Source organism: Molothrus ater, chromosome 18 (assembly GCF_012460135.2).
Source record: "Molothrus ater isolate BHLD 08-10-18 breed brown headed cowbird chromosome 18, BPBGC_Mater_1.1, whole genome shotgun sequence".
NCBI lineage: Eukaryota > Metazoa > Chordata > Aves > Passeriformes > Icteridae > Molothrus > Molothrus ater.
Genome location: NC_050495.2, coordinates 4,958,064 through 4,976,811, shown reverse-complemented (window position 1 = coordinate 4,976,811; position 18,748 = coordinate 4,958,064). Strand labels below are relative to the sequence as shown.

Genomic DNA, 18,748 nt, shown 5'->3' with positions numbered 1-18,748 from the left:
CAGAATCGCAATTTGGTGCAAATGAACAAATCTTTCCTGTCAACACTGGCTGGGGGCTCTCCCTGTGACACCACGAAACGCTGGGGAAATAAACGCGGCAGCTCGGCCGCTGCCCTCCCTCTCCCCGGGACGGGATGGAGCCGGGAGCCCTCCCCAGAGCCGGGGGTGCCCAGGCTCCCCCTCCGCAGCAAGGCAGGCGGGAGCCGCGTCCTGCTCTCTGTGTGCCAGGCTGGGACCGCAGAACCGTGTGATGGTTTGTGGTGGAAGGCATTTAAATCTCATTCCTTCCATTTCCCGCCCGTGGGCAGCGACACCTTCCACTATCGCAGCTTGGCCGCTCCGAGCCCCATCCATCCTGGCCTCGGGCACTTCCAGGGAGGCAGCGGGGCCGCCGGGCTTTGCTGGAGCACGAGCTCCACCTGCCGCCCCCTCCGAGCCCGGCCCGGCACCGCCGAGTGCCCCCGCAGCCCCCGCAGCGCTGCCCCCGCCGGCCCCCGGGGCTGCCCCGGCTCGGGGGCTCCGTGGGCTCCGTGCCCGCCCCGCTCCCCGCGCTGGGTGACGGCCCCGCGCCCCCAGAGCCACCAGCCGGGCTGCCCGGGGCTGCCCGGGGGTGCCCGGGGGTTCCCGGGGGTTCCGGGGGTGCCCATCCTCCTTCTCCCGCCCTCCTTTTCCCCTCCGCCCACCCAGCGCCCCTCCGGTCCCGCCCGGTCCCCGGTGGCCCCGGTCCCCGGGGTGGCCGCGGTGAGAATGGCCTGCCCTGGCCCCCCCGTGCCCCCCATGGGAGCTGGGGCACCCCCAGCCCAGCCTCACAGGGTCCCCCAGCCCCCCACGCTGCACAGAGACAGAAAACAAAGACAGCGAGGTGGTTGCACACTTGCCATGTTCACAGTAGACTTTACAGGCAGTGGGGACATCCTCGGGGCTGTGGGGACATCCTCGGGGCTGTGGGCACTTGTGGGACTCCTGGCCAGTGCCCAGCCAGCGTGGCTGTGCCCGCAGAGCAGGGGCAGCCCTGGCCAGCCTGGGCAGGACAGTGTCCCCAGGGCTCAGCTCTGCCCGTGTCACTGCTGGGCTGCCCTGGCCACACGTCCACCACCACAGCTGGAAGGGGGGCTGCACATCCTGCCCCTCTCCACACGGCAGACAGGGATGGACAGACAGACAGATCAGCTCCTGCCAGCCACGGGGACTGGGGAGCAGGGACAGGGAGCCCTGAGGTGCAGGAGCAGGGCAAAGGAGTGACCTGGTTGTTTGGTGGAGCCTCTCTGCCCTCCTGCCCTGCTCTGAGGGGGGGAGCAGCCACCCACGGGCACTGGTGGCCTGTGCCCACTGTGCAGGCTGTGCAGGGTGACATCTGCCATCCTCTGCCATCGAGGTGACTCGTGGTCCCACAGCTCCCCTGGGTGACCAGCCTTGGGAGGTCCCCCTGTGCACAGGGGGCTGCTCTGGAGCAGAAAGAGGGGGTCTGTGGGGTGGGGAGGAGAGTCCCTCACAGAGATGGGCTCTGACAACTCCAGCCCCGTGCTGGTGCTGCTCCTGTCCTGTGCAGGAGCCCTGAACCTGCTCACCCTGGGCCTGACCTGGCTCGTCCTCCTGTCCCATTCCTGTCTCTGTGCTCCCTACTCTGCCCCTGTCTCCCCCTTCCATCGAACACAGGAGCACCAGCCCTAAAACCCATCCTGGTGGCACTGGGGGGCCAGTGGGATGAGGTGGAGGCTGGACAGACACAGAGCTGGGTGGGGAGGGGACCCCCAACAGCCTGAATGAGACCCCCCCAACTGAAGGAGCAGGCTGGGCTCAGTGCCTAGCAAGGGAGGTGGCAGTGTCATGGGGCCACCCAGGAGACCCCTCTGGCTCTGCCTTCGGTGACAGTGACATCAGCCAGTGACAGCAGGTCTGGGGAAGCCCTGGCCATGAGAGCAGCGAGCACAGGGCAGAGCCTGCGAAGAGAGAGCAGCCAGAGCTGGGCCCTGTCTGGGTCTGCCCCCCTGAGAGAGCTGCCACAGTCTGGCATATCCTCCCAGCAGCACAGGGCCACCATCCTCTGCTGGCACACAGGGACAGCTTGGCTCTGTTCCCCTGGTCATGGCAGCCTGAATGCCATCAGTGCCTTGCCACGTGCCAAATCCCCAGCAGCAGGCCAGGGCCTGGATCCTTCACCCTGGCAGGGTCCCTGCAGAGGCTGGGGATGTTCATCTGGACAGAAAGCAAAGGCCAGGCTGTGCCCTCATCACCTGTGACACCCACTGCCCAGCCCTGTCCTCGGCTGGGGCCAGGGGAGCCTGCAGTGGGACAGTGACACAGAGCTGAGTTAGTCAGGGCCACGCTGCCAGCAGAGGCTTCCACATGCACCAGGCACAAGAGAAACTGTGGAGAGACACAGAGGGGGAAGAAAGAGTCCAGGAGCACCAATGCTGGGAGCAGCACGAGAACATTCCCCATGACAGGTGACTTGGGGCCTCAGGAGAGCCCCAAGCACAGGCTCATGGCAACAGCTTTGCTCTGTGGCTGAATCTCTCTGCAAACTGGGTTTGCTGGGCCTCTACAGCCATTAATGGCTTTGTACTGTCCTTTTGCCACTCAGCCTCTTCTCCTCATTGTGCCACGTGAAATTTGTTGGAAAACAGGCCAAGAGGGAAATATTCAAAGCGCCCCAGGCTGAGCATCTATCTTCTTTCCCATGGTACCAAACGGGAGCCAGGGATGCTCAGCAGCACGGAAAATCGAGTGCTGCAGGTGAGTAAGTCCAGGAGGAGCCACTGTCACTTGTCATGGCAAACAGCACCCGAGAGGCAAAGTGCAAAGAGAGTTGTTAGTAGCAAGAGAGAAAGAGTCAGGGAGGATTAGTACAGTGGGAACAGAAGAACGGGTTAGTAACAGAAGCAGGGCGCTGGTCTGCCTTACAGGACACACACACTGGAAGAGAAATGAAGAGAAAAGCAGCAATGGTTAGTTTGTTTAATTCAGTTCAGGAATGTGTTAGTAACAGAGATCCACTGGCTTAAAAAGGAACTGAAAAGCTTCTGCTGATAAAACCGTTTTAGGCTCCTAGTCAGCACCAGGCTCCACAGGCAGAGCTGGGCAGGGCGAGTGGGGAGAAACCCTCTCCTCATGCTGCCGAGGGCTGCCCGGGCCAGGGGCTGCTGGTTCCCTCTCCTGTCTGGGGCAGGGGCTGCTGCTCCCCTTTCCTGACCAGGGCAGGGGCTGCTGCTCCCCTCTCTACCCAGGGACCAGCAGTCCCCTCTCCTGCCCAGGACTGGAGCTGCCCAACCCCACTCCTGCCCAGTGCTCTCTCCAGGGCTGCCCCTGCCTGTCCCTGCCTGTGCAGCCTGGCACTGACACCTGGCACCTCCAAACCCCTTTCCCAGCTTTTCTGTTCCCCTTTAAAGGCAGCGCTGCTGCTGTGGTTAGTGGGCACGAGGCAGGGCTGCTGTGGGTTAGTAGGGCATGCGCTGGGCTGGTTAGTGGGTTAGTCCGTGTGCCAGGGGCTGTGGCAGCCCCAGGGGGGCACAGGGGTCCCAGCAGGTTAGTAGGTTAATATTGGCAGCATGCAGAGCCAGGCCTGTCAGCAGCAGGGCTCTGGCTCACAGGAGCAGGAGGCGGTTTTGGGCTCTGGCGTTTGGGAAGGTGTTAGTGGAGGGTTTAGCTGATGCAGCAGAACCTGTCCCTGAATGAAATGTTCAGCAGGCATCTGCCCCTCTGATCCCTGCCAGGGAGGTACCAGAGGCCCCTCACAACATGGGCTGCCCACCCCTGGTGCTGGGAAAGGTGGGAGACAGGATGCATGGAGGACACAGCCCCAGCAGTGCCTAAAGGACTCTGAAGGAGCTCAAGAAGCAGAAGAGGAGATGGTGAAAGAATCACTGGCAGTGTCTGGGGTAAGGGCTCCAGCAGAGACCATGACAGCTGCTCCAGGACTGCCCCAGCTCCCACTGCACGTGCAGGGAGGAGAAGGTCCAGCAGGGAAAACCACCATGGAGCAGAGGAAAGGTGACCCACAGCTCACCCCCTCCCCATCAGAAGCTGCCTCTCCATGGGGCTGAGCACTGCTCCAAGAGCTGCAGGAGCACTGTGCCCCAGGAAACAGGGCTGGGATGGGGCACCCAGGAAAGCCTCTGCCCTGGGTCCCCCTGGGTCACCTCCTCCCACAGCATGAGCTCCTCTGGTCCCCAAGAGACACTTTTCCAGTTCAGCCTTCGAGGCTGTGACACCTGCCATGAGCTGTGTGTGCCCCCAGCGCACTGTACCCCTGTCCTTGTCCCTGTGTGGGGACATGGGCCCGAGTGGCTGCTTGGTGAGGACAGGGTCCCACCCTTACAGGGTCACTGCAGAGGCCATAACAGGAGGATTCACTGCCCATGCTCCTCCCCAAGCTCCAGGATGCTCCAGAAAGCACCAGGACTTCACCAAGAACCAGAGGGAAGGGCAGGATCAGTGGGGACAAACAGAGCCCCTGTGGGCTCTGCCCATCGTGTCACCATGAGGAGCTGGCACAGCTCTGCCCCCACTCCCTTTTCCTTCTCCCTCCTCCTACTCTGTGCTCAGAGCAGGGGACAGGCCTGGGGGCAGCAGTGGGAGGCAAGGACACCCCAGCACCTTGCAGGAGAATCGTGTGCATGCTCAGCCCCGTGTCCTCGGACGTCACCACTGCATCTCCTGGGCCGTGTCCCCTGCAGTGGTCGGGCTGGTGGCTCCACGCCATGGCAGAGGGTACCAGGGTGCTCTGCTGGGGCCAGCCTGGCTCTGGCATCGTGTCCTGGTGGTGATGGCAGCTCCTGAGCCTGGGTCCCCTCTGGACATGGTCAGTCTGGCCAGGCAGGAGCTGGGCCGTGCCCCTGGGGTGGTGGCACTGAGGAGCAGAGATGCTGTGAGACCCGGGGCTGTGGCAGCCACCCCCTCCCCACTGCTGGGCACACATGGGGGACACATCCTCTCATGCAGGGGCCCTGGGGATGGTGTGAACCCATGCACCCTGATGGGGCCTGGAAAGAACCCTCCAGGAGATGGGGCCTTGAGGAGGAAGGATGATCTCAATTTCCTAGGACCTCCCTTCTAATGAAGGGGTGGAAGAGCATGGGGCTGGCACTACCTGTGTCCCCTCCCCAGAGTCCTACCTGTGGTCATCACTAGAGGAGTGCTGTGCAATGTCCCCTGTTCCACATGGCTCTGTGGGGCAGCGAGGGGACTGTGTGAACAGACCTCAGGTCAGTCATTAGCAGCTGCAAAAGAAACAACCAACGCAGCAAAGGGAGAGAAACAGGGCACCATCCTCAGGCACAGCCCAGCCAGGAGCCTGGCAGGAGGGTTGGGCACGGACCTTCCTGTCCCTGTCCCCTTGCAGAGTGAAGGAGCTGCACCAGGCACAGGAGGGGCATGGGAACCACCACACCAGAAATGGTGGCAATGCCCCAGACTGTCCCAACCCCACTGGAGGCAGGGACTGATTGCCACTGCCACTGCCCCCTCTGCCCCTGCTGTGGGGTAAAGCTGAGCCACTGGGACCCTGCTGTTCACAGGCACTGCCTAAACTGGGGCAACCGGTGGTCACAGCCGTGCTGTGGTGAGCGCTGCTCCATCTCCTCGGGGACTTGGGGACACGTGGCCGGTGCCAGCAGCCAGGCCATGTCTGTGCCCTGCCCTGCCCTGCCCTGCCCTGCCCTGCCCTGCCCTGCCCTGCCCGCCTGGGCAGACCAGGACGGCAGCAGGTCCCGGGGGAGCGGGGCTGTGGTGACTCTGCAGTTCAGCTGCTTCCTGCGGCTCGTTGTCACCACACGCCGCAGGCTCTGCCGGCAGGACAGTCCCTGCCGTGGGGACAGCACGTCCCAGCTGCGGTGGGAGCAGCGGGAATGAGCTGGGGAGATGGCACTGAGCATCTGGCACACGGATCCCCTGCTGGATCCGAGCGGGACGTGCCTGTGCTGGGGCAGGATGGCCTCTGCGGCCTGGGAATGAAGCACATCCCTGGGGACAGGGAGGGAAGAACAATTTTGTGCAGACAGGACTCTCCTAAACCCTCATCTTGGGCGTGAGCTTGAGCTGCCTCTGCCACACGTGTGGGTGGCACATACAGTGGCCCTGGGGGCTGGACACCCGAATTAAATGGGGCTAAACCCCCTCCTCGAGTGAGGAGAGAGGGAGGAAGAGGAGCACAAGCTCCACTGGGGGCAGGAGGAGGGAGATGAAGGCACAACAGGCGAGAGATCCCAGAGAGAGGATCTCTGGGATGTGGCATCCGGGCATCCTGAGCCCCCAGATGCCACAGGGTGGGCAGACACCCCGGCCCTGTGCCCTGCCAGCTCTGCCCGACCCTCGCTGCCATCCAGCACAGCCCCGGCTCTGGCACAGCCCAGGCTCCGGTGCTGCTGCAGGGGTGCCGGGCACTGCTGCCTTTGTCTGCAGCCCTGGGGCTGGGCAGCCCGGCACAAAAGGGGTGTGAGGGTGTGAAAGGCTCCTTGCAAGCCCGCAACGCCTGAAAATCTGATTATTTCTGGGCTCCTCCTGGCTCCCAGGGCAGGACCTACCCGCACACACAAAAGGCTGCGAGACAATGAGGGAGAGAAAATGGCTCCGCAAGAAAAGCGTCTGCCAGGTTAACGCGGAGGGGAGGGAAGGGCTGGGCTGTGCCCTGGGGCCGCTGGCCCAGCCTCGCCTCTAACCCCGGCCTAGGATCGTCAGCCTTAGGAGAAAATGGGGACTTCGAGACAAAGCACTAAAACAGCATTTTGGCTACAAATCTTCCCAGGAGCATTGAAAATCAGGCAAGAATCCATTTACCTGGCAGGAGCCCTATTCTTGATGAGGATTCTGAAAAAAAAAAAAAAAATATATATATATATATATCTATAAGCAAGCGGTGCAGCAGTTAGTTCTGATTTGGGGGAGGGGGGGCTGCAGTCGGTGTCCGATGGGGGGGCCAGGCTGCCCAGCGCTGCCTCAGGACCGGGACCACCGGCATCACCGGGATCACCGGGCCGGGATGTGGCCGGGAATGCGCTGCGGGATGTGCGGCTGCTCCTGCCCTAACAAAGGGAGGGGACCCAGGCTGTCCCCCGGGGCAGGAGAGAGTCCTGCCGGGGGGGGGGGGGCCTCTCCTGGGGTTATTTATAACCGGGGAATAATCTATTGAGAATGGGGGTATTTTTGGGGCATGGAGAGGGCGGATCAGCTGCATCCGCCGGCCCCGCACCTCCCGGAGCGACGCCCGCAGGACCCCCCGAATCCCGGGGGTGACATCGCCCCTGCTCCCGCCCGGAGGTGGGGGCGGCCCCCGGGGCTCCCCGCGCCCCCAGAGCCCATCCCCGTCCGCAGGGAGCGGAGCCGTGTCCGCGGTGCGTTACCTGCTCCGGGGGGCCGCGCTGGGGCCGGGGGGCGCCGGTTCCGCTGGCTCCTGCCCGCCGCGCCTCTCCTTTGTGCTGGAGCTTTCCCAGAGCATCCCTGAGGAAGAGGCGGCCAAGCAAACTCCTCCTCCAGCAGCCCCCGGCCCCCCCCGGCCCTACCTACGGCGCAGGAGGATGCTGCAACTCGCATTAAATTTTAATGCTGGAAATGCGGCCGAGTCACCTTTTCCCCGCAACGCTCCCGCATCGCTCCCGCTGCGGGAGACCCTGGGGACCCTTTTGCCACGACAGCCTCTGCAAATGCCACTGTCACCCCCTGCCAGGCATCATTTGCCGTGACGGGCTCACCACAGCCATGGGTGTGACCCGGGGGACGCGGGACAAGGGGGACAGGGGGTGTGGAACCCACCCCTGGGGACACGGGGGCAGGATGAGGTGGGGACGGACAGAGCAGCCCGGCTTGGGGACACAGCCCTGTCCAGGGACAGGCCCCCCCATGCCGGGGACAGCTCCCCTCCCGTCCGGGCTTGTGACAGCCCCTCCGCAGCGCTCTGCAGCTGCTGGGCTCCCGCATTGTTCTCCAAGTCCCCGCCGGCTCCCCAGGGACCCAGGGTCTCGCCGCCAGCTGCCCACCGTGCCTGGCCATGTGCTGGCCCCGCTCCCGGACCCCGCGTCTCCCCACGGCTCTGGAGCTGAGCAGGGACAGGGCGGTACCCGGGACGGGGGGTGACAGGAAGCTCCGCTCTTCGGGTCTCCCTGGCTGCCGGCCCCGGCCGGGCTTGCCCTGGGGTGCAGGAGGGTTTCATCCAGCCCATCCCACAACTTTTTGTTTCTTCTTCTATTTAGCCTTTTTAATTGTGATTTCCTGCGGAGACAATCTCTTGCTGGGCAGCATTCCCTCCGCTGGTGGCCTTGCTGCTGCAAATGTCATGCATGGGACATTTTCACCACATCAAACATTTCCTCCAGAGCTGTTCTGAAATGAGTTTTTTTGAGTTGTTTGTTTTTTTGTTTTTTGTTTTGTTTTTTTTTTTTTCCCAGAGCAGTCTTTCCCGGCTGTATTTCCAGCTTTGGCTGCACACTGGGTGTGCGGGAGTGAGGGATGGGTGCTGGAATGGATGCAGGGGTGTGTACAGGTGGGTGAGAGTGCTGGGATGGGTACAGGGTCTGCATGGAGGCAGGGATAGGTGCACACTTGCTTGATCCTGCAGCTCCTTTCAGCCCCTGGCAGGTGCTGGAAGAGCAGATGGTGTCTGTGGGGCCATGGGATGTGGGGGTCCTACAGAGCACCTGGGCAGAAAAATTCCCCTCCACCTCATCCCTGCCCCTGCAGAACCCCGCTCTGGCCCTGGGAGTGGCATCACTCCTGGCCACGCACCCTCATGGCCCTCATCCCCAATTGCCAGCGCCACCTCGGACAAGTGAGCCTTTATTGAGCTTTGTCCCCGCTCAGGGGACAGACGGGGCCCGGGGCGGGGGGGCTCCGGTACCGCGGTCACTGCTGGACCCTGCGGATGGACTGGACCTGGCCCGTCTGCGCGTGGGACCCCCACTCCCGCACGTGCTTGTACTCGCCCGCGGGGCTGTCGCTCTCCAGGAGGTACTGGAAGCCCCGGTAGCCCGGGTACTGCGAGCAGACCCACCTGCGACAGAGCAGAGAGCGGCGGTGACCCGGGGCTGCCGGCACCGCGGAGCCCCCGCAGCCGCCACAGCATCCTCGGCCCTGCAGCTGCCACAGCATCCTCGGCCCCCCAGCCACAGCATCCTCGGCCCCACTGCCACAGCATCCTCAGCCGTGCAGCTGCCACAGCATCCTCAGTCCCTCTGCCACAGCATCCTCAGTCCCTCTGCCACAGCATCCTCAGTCCCTCTGCCACAGCATCCTCAGCCCCTCTGCCACAGCATCCTCAGCCCCTCTGCGCGCCCCGGCGGTCCCGGCAGGCTGCGAACCCCCGGTACTCACGCTCCGGAGCGGACAAGGAAAGAGCCCACGGTGCTGCTGCCCCAGCCCAGGGCGGGCAGCGAGGGGCAGTCGTCGCTCATCTCTGCCCGCTTGCCCTGGAAGTTCTCCTCCTCAAAGAGCATCAACCTGCTCCGTCCGTGGTCCTGCGGCCGAGACGGGCACAGCTTTGGCACTGCCACCCTGGCCAGGGGTCGGCTCCGGGGGCTGCCCCGCGGGGGAGCCGGGGCGGGGGCACTCACGGCGCAGGCGATGGGGCGGAAGGAGCACATCCTCTCCACGTGGTAGGCGTTGCTGCCGCTCCACGCCTCCCAGCACGGGTACTCGCCGCGCTCCAGCACGAACTGCTGCCCCTGGAAGCCGCAGTGCTCGAAGCCTGCCCACCTGCCGGGGCGGGAGGGGTGAGAGCCCCGGCGTGCCCACCGCCCCACTCACAGCCGGGCTGCGCTCGCTGCGCCCAGCGGTGCCCGCAGGAGGCGGCTCGGGTAGCAAAAGGCGCTGTGGAGGCCTCCACGCTCCAACCCCCCTGCTATCCGTGGGGTGGCAGTGCCCCAGGACCCCCACTCACGCCCCGCTCTCGATCTTGCAGGAGCGCACGGTGCTGAAGCCGTGCTCCGGGGTGCTGTAGCAGTCGGTGGTGAACTCGTGCCTCTTGCCCTGGAAGAAAGGCTCATCCCACACCACCATCTGGGGGAAATGGAGGGAGTCAGGAGGCTCTGGGGATGCAGATATCACAGCCCCATTCCCGGGTGTTCACAGGGCATGGTGCTGGTCCTGCCCAGGCTCCCGTACCTTCCAGAGACCGGAGGATTTCTTGCAGCGGTGGCTCATGGTGGCTCTGCCAGAGCACAGGGGAAGGGCACAGTTCAAGCTGCCTCTGTGCCCAGATGGAAATGAACTCAGGAGCCCCTTGTTGTCCCCCTTTCACAGCAGTGTGGGGGACAACAAGGGAGTTGCTCCATGCTGGAGCAGATGAAGAGCTCTGTGGCTCCCCCTGCCCAGCTGGAGCTGCCACCAGGGCCATGTGGAGCAGTGGGCACCTGGCCCAGTGGGCACCTGGCCCTGGCAGACATCCCTGCCCGTGCCCAGGGAAACTCCTCCTCCCACTGGCAGCTCCCTGAGCCAAAGCCCTGGTGCTGGCAGGGCAGTGCTGAGCTGGGAGCACTGCAGAGTCAGCTGTGTGCCCACACTGAGCATCAACACCTGCCACTGGCACAGCCAGGGACAGCCCCCAATCCCCCAACCCCCACCACAGCTCCCGGTGCTGAGGAGAGGTCTGACCCCAGATCTTGGATGTTCCTCCACCTGTTCCCACAGCTGCTCGCCCCCAGGCCCCTCCACGGGCACGGGGCAGCTGCCCCAGGCTCCAGCACTTACCTGGGGTGAGGCACTGGTGCCCAGGGAGGTGACATGTCCAGCAGCCTCCAGCTGGGTTTTTATAGCCTCCAGATAGAGACAGAGCCCAGGGGAGCATTACTGAAACCCCTAACTCAGCACATGGCGGGGAGGAGGGACTGGCCAGAACAAAGGCGCCGTGTCAGAGACGCTGATGAGCCGGGACATGGAGCTGGCCCACCGGGCACAGCCTCTGACCCCCACCCCACAGCTCCAGGGCTGGGGCATCGCCCCCAGGCCCTGCCAACACTCCTGCCACGTGCCCTCCCTGGCGTGGGGCTGGGCTGGGGCCGTGTCCCAGCCCTGGCAGCGCTCCCCCTGCCCGCAGGCAGTGCTGCCTGCTCTGGGGGCGTGGGGAGGTTTCCTCACCCCTTTCTGGGAAGTGGGAGGAAGGACACGTCTCCACTTGCTCTCCCTGCCAGGGCAGAGTGGCTCTACCCTAAATCTGGGATGGCTCATTGCAGTTGGGCACACAACAGCCATGGACACCAAAAGAAGTGGGGACCAGGGGCTTGGAAAGTGGTGGTGGGGGTATAAAAGGCACAGGAGGGACTGGAGGTGCAGGTCATGACTTGGGAAGAGCTGCAGCAGCCTCCTGCCTCTGTGTGCTGGAAACACTCTGCTGCCACCACACTTTGGGGACCTAAACACCTTACAGTGACCCACATTCCTCACAAACCATCCTGGGGTGCTGCCAGGGTTCCACAGTGGCTCGGCAGAGGCACCTACCCAGCCTTGCCCCTCAGAGCAGGCAGCAGGCAATGGAGGCTCTCGAGCCCAATGGGAAAACCCTGTCCACAGGGAGTGCTGTGTTTTGGGACAGAATTTGCTAGAAAACTGCCAGGAGGCTGAGCCAGAATCCCCCTCATGCAGCTGCAGCAGCCCTGTGAGCCCCGGGCAGCCTGGGGGAGGCAGAGCAGGGCACATGGGGAGGCTCAGCACAACGGGCTGCCCCAGGGCACAGCAGGGCTGCACGGGCTCTCCCTGCCACCTGCAAGCCCAGCAAAAGCCCTCTTGGCACTGGCACAATTTGTCCCTGGCCTCTCGCTGTGGCCTGAGCTAAACCCAGCTTGTGCTGGCCACCAGCACCGTGACCACCACTCGCTCACTGTCCACGCCGTGTCCTGGCAGTGTGACACGGTCACTGCAGCCGGTGCTGCCACAGTGGCACTCAGTGCCAGGCAGGGATGCAGCAGCAGGAGATCCACGGGCAGTGGGACTCACCAGGGCAGAGCAAACCCTTGTGCCCGTGCCCTCCATGGCCCACAGTGCCCATCTGCTGCCAGGGCTGTGCTGGAGCTGTGCATCCCTGTGCCAGGGAGGGATGGCGCAGTGAGGGCACAGGGTCCATGGCAGGGCAGAGATTTTGTGTCTGGGGGGCTCAGGAATGGCCAAGGATCGATCCCTGCTGTCAGCCCTGGCTCAGGGAAGCCCACAGGGATGCTGAGTGCTCAGTAAGGAGCAAAGAGACCATCAGGAGCAGGGCTCAGCCTCTCTGAGCTGGTTTTCCAACATCCAGGTTCAAAGGTGCTGGGGACTGGGAGGGGAAGCAGAGTCAGGAGCAGGGGGTGGGTGAGACCTGGTGATCAGGAGGTACAGGGGAGGCAGCACAGGGAGAGCCCCCATGCTGGCTCTGGGAGGAAGAGAGGGCAGGTTAAATTAGAAATCTGGATAAAAACCATGGAAAGGAGCACAAATTGAAATCATGAATCATAAAACACTGCTCAGTATCAAGGTGAGAACCAGACTGGGCCAGTGCCCAGGGTGATGGGGCAGCAGACCCCACACCCAGCCGTGTCACGGGCACAGCACACCTCCTGAAAAACCTCGGGAAAAGAAGGGATCAATACATTCTTTTTGTTGGGGATTTTGTGCAATGGCCCAGAGGGTGCAGCTGGATCCCACCACTGCTGGGTGACACATGAGAGGAACAAAAGAGGAGGGCAGCACACGGGGCTCTGAGCCCTGTGCCCACACACCCCCGGGTGAGACACTGCTGGTGCTGGATGCTGCGGGAAGCTGAGGGTGCTGGACAGGGGTGTGGAGGTGCAGAAAAGCTGATCAGAGGCTCAGAGGGGCTCAGGGGAAGGTCCCCCCGAGGTGCCATGGGGTGGGGAGATGTGGCACCAGAGCTGCTGCAGGGACTGGTGCCAGTGCATCCCCAATCAGCCACCCACAACCCTCCTGCACCAGTCGGACAGAGCTGATGCCCCAAAACCATGAATGTGATGGTGGCAGAACCAGGGGTGCTACAAGGTGACCACAGCATGAGGAAAATGGGCTAAAAAGCAAAGGAAGAACCCTGCCAGCGAGCAGGGACGTTCCCAAGGGAGAACAAACACTGTTTTCAGGCACTCAGGTTGTTCAGAAAGTGTCAGCTTCGATTACACATCCTTTGGAAAAACCCTGACTCCTGAAGCATTTCAGAACATTTCAGGTCTCGCTTTCTGGCATCTCCAGAGCAGCGCCGCGGGCACGGGGCGATGCTCAAAGCACCTGAGAGGTTCAGTGTTTGGAGGGGGGCACCGGGCACGGCGGGGCTGGGAGCGGGGTGTCCCCGCGGGCCCGGGGCCGGGGCGCTGGCCGGGGGAGGTGTTCCTGAGCCGGTGCCGGCGCCGGCCGGGCCGTGCCAGGGCTATATATGCCCTGCCGGGGCGGCCGCACGCGGGGCAGCGGGTGCCGGGCGCGCTGCAAAGTGGCACGGTCAGGTCTTCTGTTGTGCCGGGGGCACAAAGGAAAGTGCTGGGTTCAGCGGCTGGGCACGGGGCCGGGGAGAGGCTTCCAGCTCGCCCAGCGCTTTGCAGGATGTGATGACTGGGCGGCCGCGCAGACACTGATGAGCTGGCAGTTCCTTTGTGAGCCCGCCCGGGGGTCTGCCCTTGCCAGGCTATAAAGTGGGGGCCTCGCGGCGCCCCGAAACACAAGCCCGCTCACTCCAACAAGAAGCAGCAGCTGCCCAGGTAAGAGGACAAAGTCCCCGGACACCGGGCTGCAGAGGACCCAAGGTGGGGAGAGGGAAACTCAGGGTCTAAGCCGTGGCCACCGCTGTGGTGGTCACGTCTGGGAGCACCTCTGTGCTCAGCATCCCACCTGCCCTCCACTCCCCGGGGAGCTGCTGCTGACACTGACCTGCGGGGCCGCAGCAGGGTGCCAGCTGCAGGGCCTCAGCAGAACAGGGCTGTCCCCTTCCCACCCCTCACACGCTGCCCTGGTGCCCCCCGGGCTCCCAGTGCACCCCGTGCGGGATGGCCCCGGTGCCTGGCACAGCATCAGGCCCCATCCCTGGGCACTCCAGGACCATGCTCAGGGCTCTCCTGACCACAGGAGGAGAGTGTGGACTCCAAGACCTCCTGTGATCCCCTTGGTGAAGGCAGGATCCTTTCCTGTGCCTGCTGGAGAACCTTCCAGCAGCTCCTCTCCTGGCCCTGCCCACCCACCCCATGCAGATGTTACCCTTCCTGGGGTGGGTAGTGGGTGCCCACATCCATTCCTCCCTCTAACCTGCTGCTGGTGCCCTGTCACAGACTTGAGCCCACCACCGCGATGTCTGAGACCACAAAACCCACTGCTCCCGGCCAGGCTGCGGATGACAAGGAGAAGGCAGCTCCTGCTCCAACCCCATCCCTCGACCCTGCTCCTGTCGCAAACAGCAAGGGCGAGGAGCCCTCCCCAGAAGCCTTCAGGGTAAGCCCTGTGGCTCCCCATGTGTGCAGGGACATGCTCCGGGCTGAGGGACAAGGGCAGGAGGAGATTGTTCCAGGGGGAAGGACTGTGGAAGTGTGGGCGATGCCATCCCTGCTCTGTCCCTCTGACAGCAGGCTCAGGATTTGGTCAGCTGCTGCAGGAGGAATGGTCTGAAGGTGCCTTGGCCAGGACAGCTTGTTGGGGACCACAGGCTTGGGAAATGCTCTCCCCTGGGTTGTGGTGTCAGGGCTGGCTGCTCTCACCCGTCCCTCTGGTCACCCCCTGCATGCAGAGGTCCTACGGGGAGGTGGAGGGGACACTAGGGGTGACAAGGCCAGCACTGAAATGCCACAGTGATGCCAGCATGCCACTGAGGCACTGCAGCAGGGCTGGCACGGGAGGGTGAGTAATGCAAGGGTTCCGGTGACACCGTGCCAGGCTGAGGAGGCCAAGGTGCAGACAGAGCACCTGGAGAAGCAGCTCCTTCCCACCAATGTGGGCACCAGCAGCAGCAAGGGCAGGATGAGGCCATCTTGGAGCAGGAACAGCTGTTGGGGCATGCCCTTGCACGGAGCCCAGCTCAGCACGGGCGGGCACCAGATCCAAGAAGCTGCAGGAAGGCTTGGAGAGCCAAGGGGGACACATGGAGCAGAAGGCTCGGGCACTGGTCACCCAGCACCAGCCTGCCCTCCCTGAGCGTGCCTGTCCTCATCCAACCCTTTCCTTGCATCCCCAGATTGTTGTCTTCGACCAGGAGAACTTCCAGGGCAGGCAGATGGAGTTCACCGCCGAGTGCCTGAACCTGGCTGACCGTGGCTTCGACCGGGTGCGCAGTGTCATTGTCACCTCTGGACCGTAAGTGACCCCAGCCACGGAGGGGGCTGTGACCTTGGGGATGTTCCTGGTGGGTGGGGACACAGCCCTGGGCACAATGTGATGTTCAGGATTTCCCTGCTGCCTGGGCAGCAGGGCCAGCACAGGAGCAGAGCGGGCATCCCGGATCTCCTTCGAGGAGGACAGGAGGGCCAGGATGGGTGGGAGGGATGCCAGGGCCACATGCAAAGCAAAGGGCACCAGAGGCAAAGCCAAGGGCTGAGGAAACGTGTCCATCATTTCAGCCACCTGGAGCTGTCCACGGAACACAAGGGACCTGATGATTTTAGAGAAGTCAAGGTGAAATGAGGTGGGATCCTTGGGCCAGGATGGAGCAGGCAGGGATGGGCAGGGACAAGCACCCGCCCGCACCCAGGCAGCTGAGCAGCAACAAGGGGGCTGGGCAGGTTGCAAAGCCGTGGGAACAGTTGACACAGGCAGGGACAAAAACGATCCCCAAAGCAGATAACTGAGCAGACAGATGATCTCCATGTTGAAAGAGCATCCCACCGTGCCGTGCCTGGCTGGAAACAGCATGCCCAGGAATGCAGGGGGGCTGGTAGAGCTGTGGGGAGGATGCACAGGACATGGCTTGTCCTGACAGCATCCATGAGGGACCTGGAGGGTGACCTGGAGTGACACCATGCAGCACCTATGACTTTTTTATTAAGAACCCAGAATATCCAACTCTTCTTGAAACAAATGGGGGATGGAGCAGTCTGGAAGGAGCTCAGATATGATACCTGGGAAGCTGCACTAGACACAGAAAGGGTGAAATTGGGAGGAGAGAACTTGAGTGTCATTGGGGTCCTTAGAAGCTTCTTGAGAGTCACCAATGGAACTCTGCACCCAAAAATGTGCTCAGGGAAAGACAAAAGCAAAACAACCGAGCTGAGCTTTAGCAGGCAGCTTGAGGCTGTGCAGCCTGGGGTACCTGAACACATCTCCTGCTTGCAGGAAAACCCCTGCTGGCATCTGCAGGAAGAGCTGTTCTGCAGGGAAAGGGGAAGCAGCAAATGCAGGACCATTGTGGTGCTGGGGGCTTCTGGAGCCCCACACCCATGACACTCCCAGCACCTCAGCACCTCGTGGCTCTGCTGAGGAGGTGACATTGCAGCTGAGTGAGCCCCACTCCCAGCAGTGGGACAGGTGCCAGCGCTGGCTGGCGCTGGAGCAATGAGGCGTGCGGGCATGCCAGGATTACACAGCCCGGGCAGGAGGGACAACAGAGTCCTGAGCTGACTCTGTGGGGTCACCAGCTGTGCAGGGGTCCTGCTGCTCCCCAGCTGAGGAAGAGGAGTGCTGGTGCCCGCTGCAGGTTTGGACACTCACACACCAGTGAGCTTCCAGCTGGGAGCCCATGGATCAGCGCTGCCTCTGCACAGGCCACAGTGCCTGGGCTGGGAGAAAGGTGGGAGCAGAGTGGTGGGGCCTCAGCCTTTTTGGAAACCCTTCCACTGTCCTGCAAGCTGGCTGAGCAGGAGGGGAACTGCTGGGTGGCACCTGACCCGCTCTTTGCCCACCTCTCTCCCCAGCTGGGTGGCCTACGAGCAGGCCAACATGCGTGGGGAGATGTTCATCCTGGAGAAGGGCGAGTACCCTCGCTGGGACACCTGGTCCAGCAGCTACCGGAGCGACTGCTTCATGTCCATGCGTCCCATCAAAATGGTGAGTGCTGGGGAGCAGAGGGCCTGGTGGGGTCTGCCCAGGCCTGTGTGCTCAATGCCTCACTGCAGCAAAGCTCCAGGGCTTCGGCCACACTGCCCAGCACCCTCCCTCTGTCTTCCCCAGGAGGCTGAGGACCACAAAATCTCCCTCTACGAGTCTGCTGACTTCAAGGGCAACAAGATGGAAATCCAGGAGGACGACGTGCCCAGCCTCTGGGCTTATGGCTTCTGCGACCGCGTGGGCAGCGTGCAGGTGCCCAGTGGAACGTAAGCTGGGCTGCAGTGGCAGCTGCCTCGTGCCAGGCTCCCTGTCCTCCCTAACCAGCTGCTGTGGGCTCTCAGGCAGACAGAAAGTGGTGACATGGCTGGTTTTGGTGGCATGACTGGTTTTGGTTGGCATGGCAGTTTTGGGTGGTGTGGCTGTTTCTAGCGGTGTGGCCCGTCCCCCAGAGGTTGGTGGCCAGCACAGGGAGGCCACGCCGGCCCCCTGAGCACCCACCAGCCATGTGGCTGCTGCCTGGAGTGGCTGACCCCGCTCAGGTGCCCTGTGTTTGCTTTTCCCGCAGTTGGGTCGGGTACCAGTACCCTGGCTACAGAGGCTACCAGTACCTCTTTGAGACCGGAGACTTCCGACACTGGAATGAGTGGTCTGCCTTCCAGCCCCAGATCCAGTCCATCCGCCGCATCCGGGACATGCAGTGGGACCAGAAGGGCACCTTTGTCACCCCCGACGCGCCCTCCGACTGAGCGTGCTGCCTGCTAGCTACGAGTCCCGGGCCCCGTGGGGCACCCCCGCCTCCCCTCGCGCTCGCCTGCCCAGCACTTTCCTTGTACATTGCACATTCCCTGGATGTACTCTACCTTGTGAGGCAAATTAAAAAAAAACCAGAAGATTAGAACTGCTCGGGGGTCGGTGTTGCATGAACCTGCTCGCTCGGGATGTGCCAGCCTTGCGCTGGAGCCGGGTGGGACACGGTGGAGGGGGGGTTTTGCCAAGGAATTGGTGTCATGCAGGAACTCCCCGCGCTGGGGCTGGGACACAGGAGACCCTCGGTGTGGGGAAAAGGGGTGGCAAAGGCTCTGCAGCCTGACCCCACCAGCCCCCGTGGGGACCCTCTCACTTGGGAGACTCGGGGTGCCCTGGGAGCCGCGGAATCAGGGCGGGTTCCTGCCTCTGTCCACGGAATGAGGACGGGCTCCCGGCTCTGTCCATGGAGTCAGAGCGGGCTGTGGGCTCTGTCCACGGAATCAGAGCGAGCTCCCGGCTCTGTCCATGGAATCAGGGCAGGCTCCTGCCTCCATCCGCACCTGCAGGATCGGGGGGCTGCGAAGGGTCCTGGGTCCCTGCCCGCAGAATCCACCTGGGCACTAATTAACAGCCGAAATTGCAGTTAATCGAAGACCGATTCACTTTCAAGGAGTTTTATTTTCCCTCCCCTCGGATGCTGTCCCTCCCCACCGGGCACTTCTTTGCGGCCTCATTCCCCCTTCCCATCCCGTTGCCTCCCGGTGGGGCACCTCGGGTGGCATTTCCCTGAGCTCCCACGCCGCTAATTAGCGACGGCGGTAATTAATTACAGCGATACCAGTGACGGCAGGGCGCTGCACACAGGCAGCACCGGGAGAGGGGCGGCGACCGGGGATAACGGTGAGGCCGCGGGCAGCGCGATGCGCAGCGCTCCCGGCGACTGGCGGGGACGGGCTGCGGAGCCACGGCCGGTACCGGCAGGGGGACGGGCAGGGACGGGGGTTGGGGCCCGGTGCCGCCCGGTGCCGCCCGGTGCCGCCCGGTGCCGCCCGGTGCCGCCCGGTGCCGCCCGGTGCCGCCCGCT

General features: G+C 63.2%; 2 protein-coding genes and 1 long non-coding RNA gene across 3 annotated transcripts; 1 reads left to right on the top strand and 2 right to left on the bottom strand.

Moving 5' to 3' along the window:
* Window positions 1-863: 863 nt before the first annotated feature.
* On the bottom strand, window positions 864-7,453 carry LOC118692972 (uncharacterized). The gene is made up of 3 exons (XR_004981204.2): window positions 7,338-7,453; window positions 5,115-6,804; window positions 864-4,849 (listed from the first exon to the last, which is right to left on the bottom strand). It is a non-coding gene; the product is annotated as an uncharacterized LOC118692972 (long non-coding RNA).
* A 1,357-nt stretch (window positions 7,454-8,810) lies between these two features.
* CRYBA4 (crystallin beta A4) lies at window positions 8,811-10,128 on the bottom strand. Its single transcript, XM_036393458.1, has 5 exons — window positions 10,090-10,128; window positions 9,866-9,984; window positions 9,540-9,681; window positions 9,301-9,443; window positions 8,811-8,980 (listed from the first exon to the last, which is right to left on the bottom strand). Exons 1-5 carry the CDS (start codon window positions 10,126-10,128, stop codon window positions 8,833-8,835), a joined length of 591 nt encoding a protein of 196 aa, XP_036249351.1. The 3' UTR covers window positions 8,811-8,832.
* A 4,107-nt stretch (window positions 10,129-14,235) lies between these two features.
* Window positions 14,236-17,663, top strand: CRYBB1 (crystallin beta B1). Its single transcript, XM_036393371.2, has 5 exons — window positions 14,236-14,376; window positions 15,113-15,231; window positions 16,785-16,917; window positions 17,041-17,183; window positions 17,483-17,663. Exons 1-5 carry the CDS (start codon window positions 14,236-14,238, stop codon window positions 17,661-17,663), a joined length of 717 nt encoding a protein of 238 aa, XP_036249264.1.
* The last annotated feature ends 1,085 nt before the right edge of the window (window positions 17,664-18,748 follow it).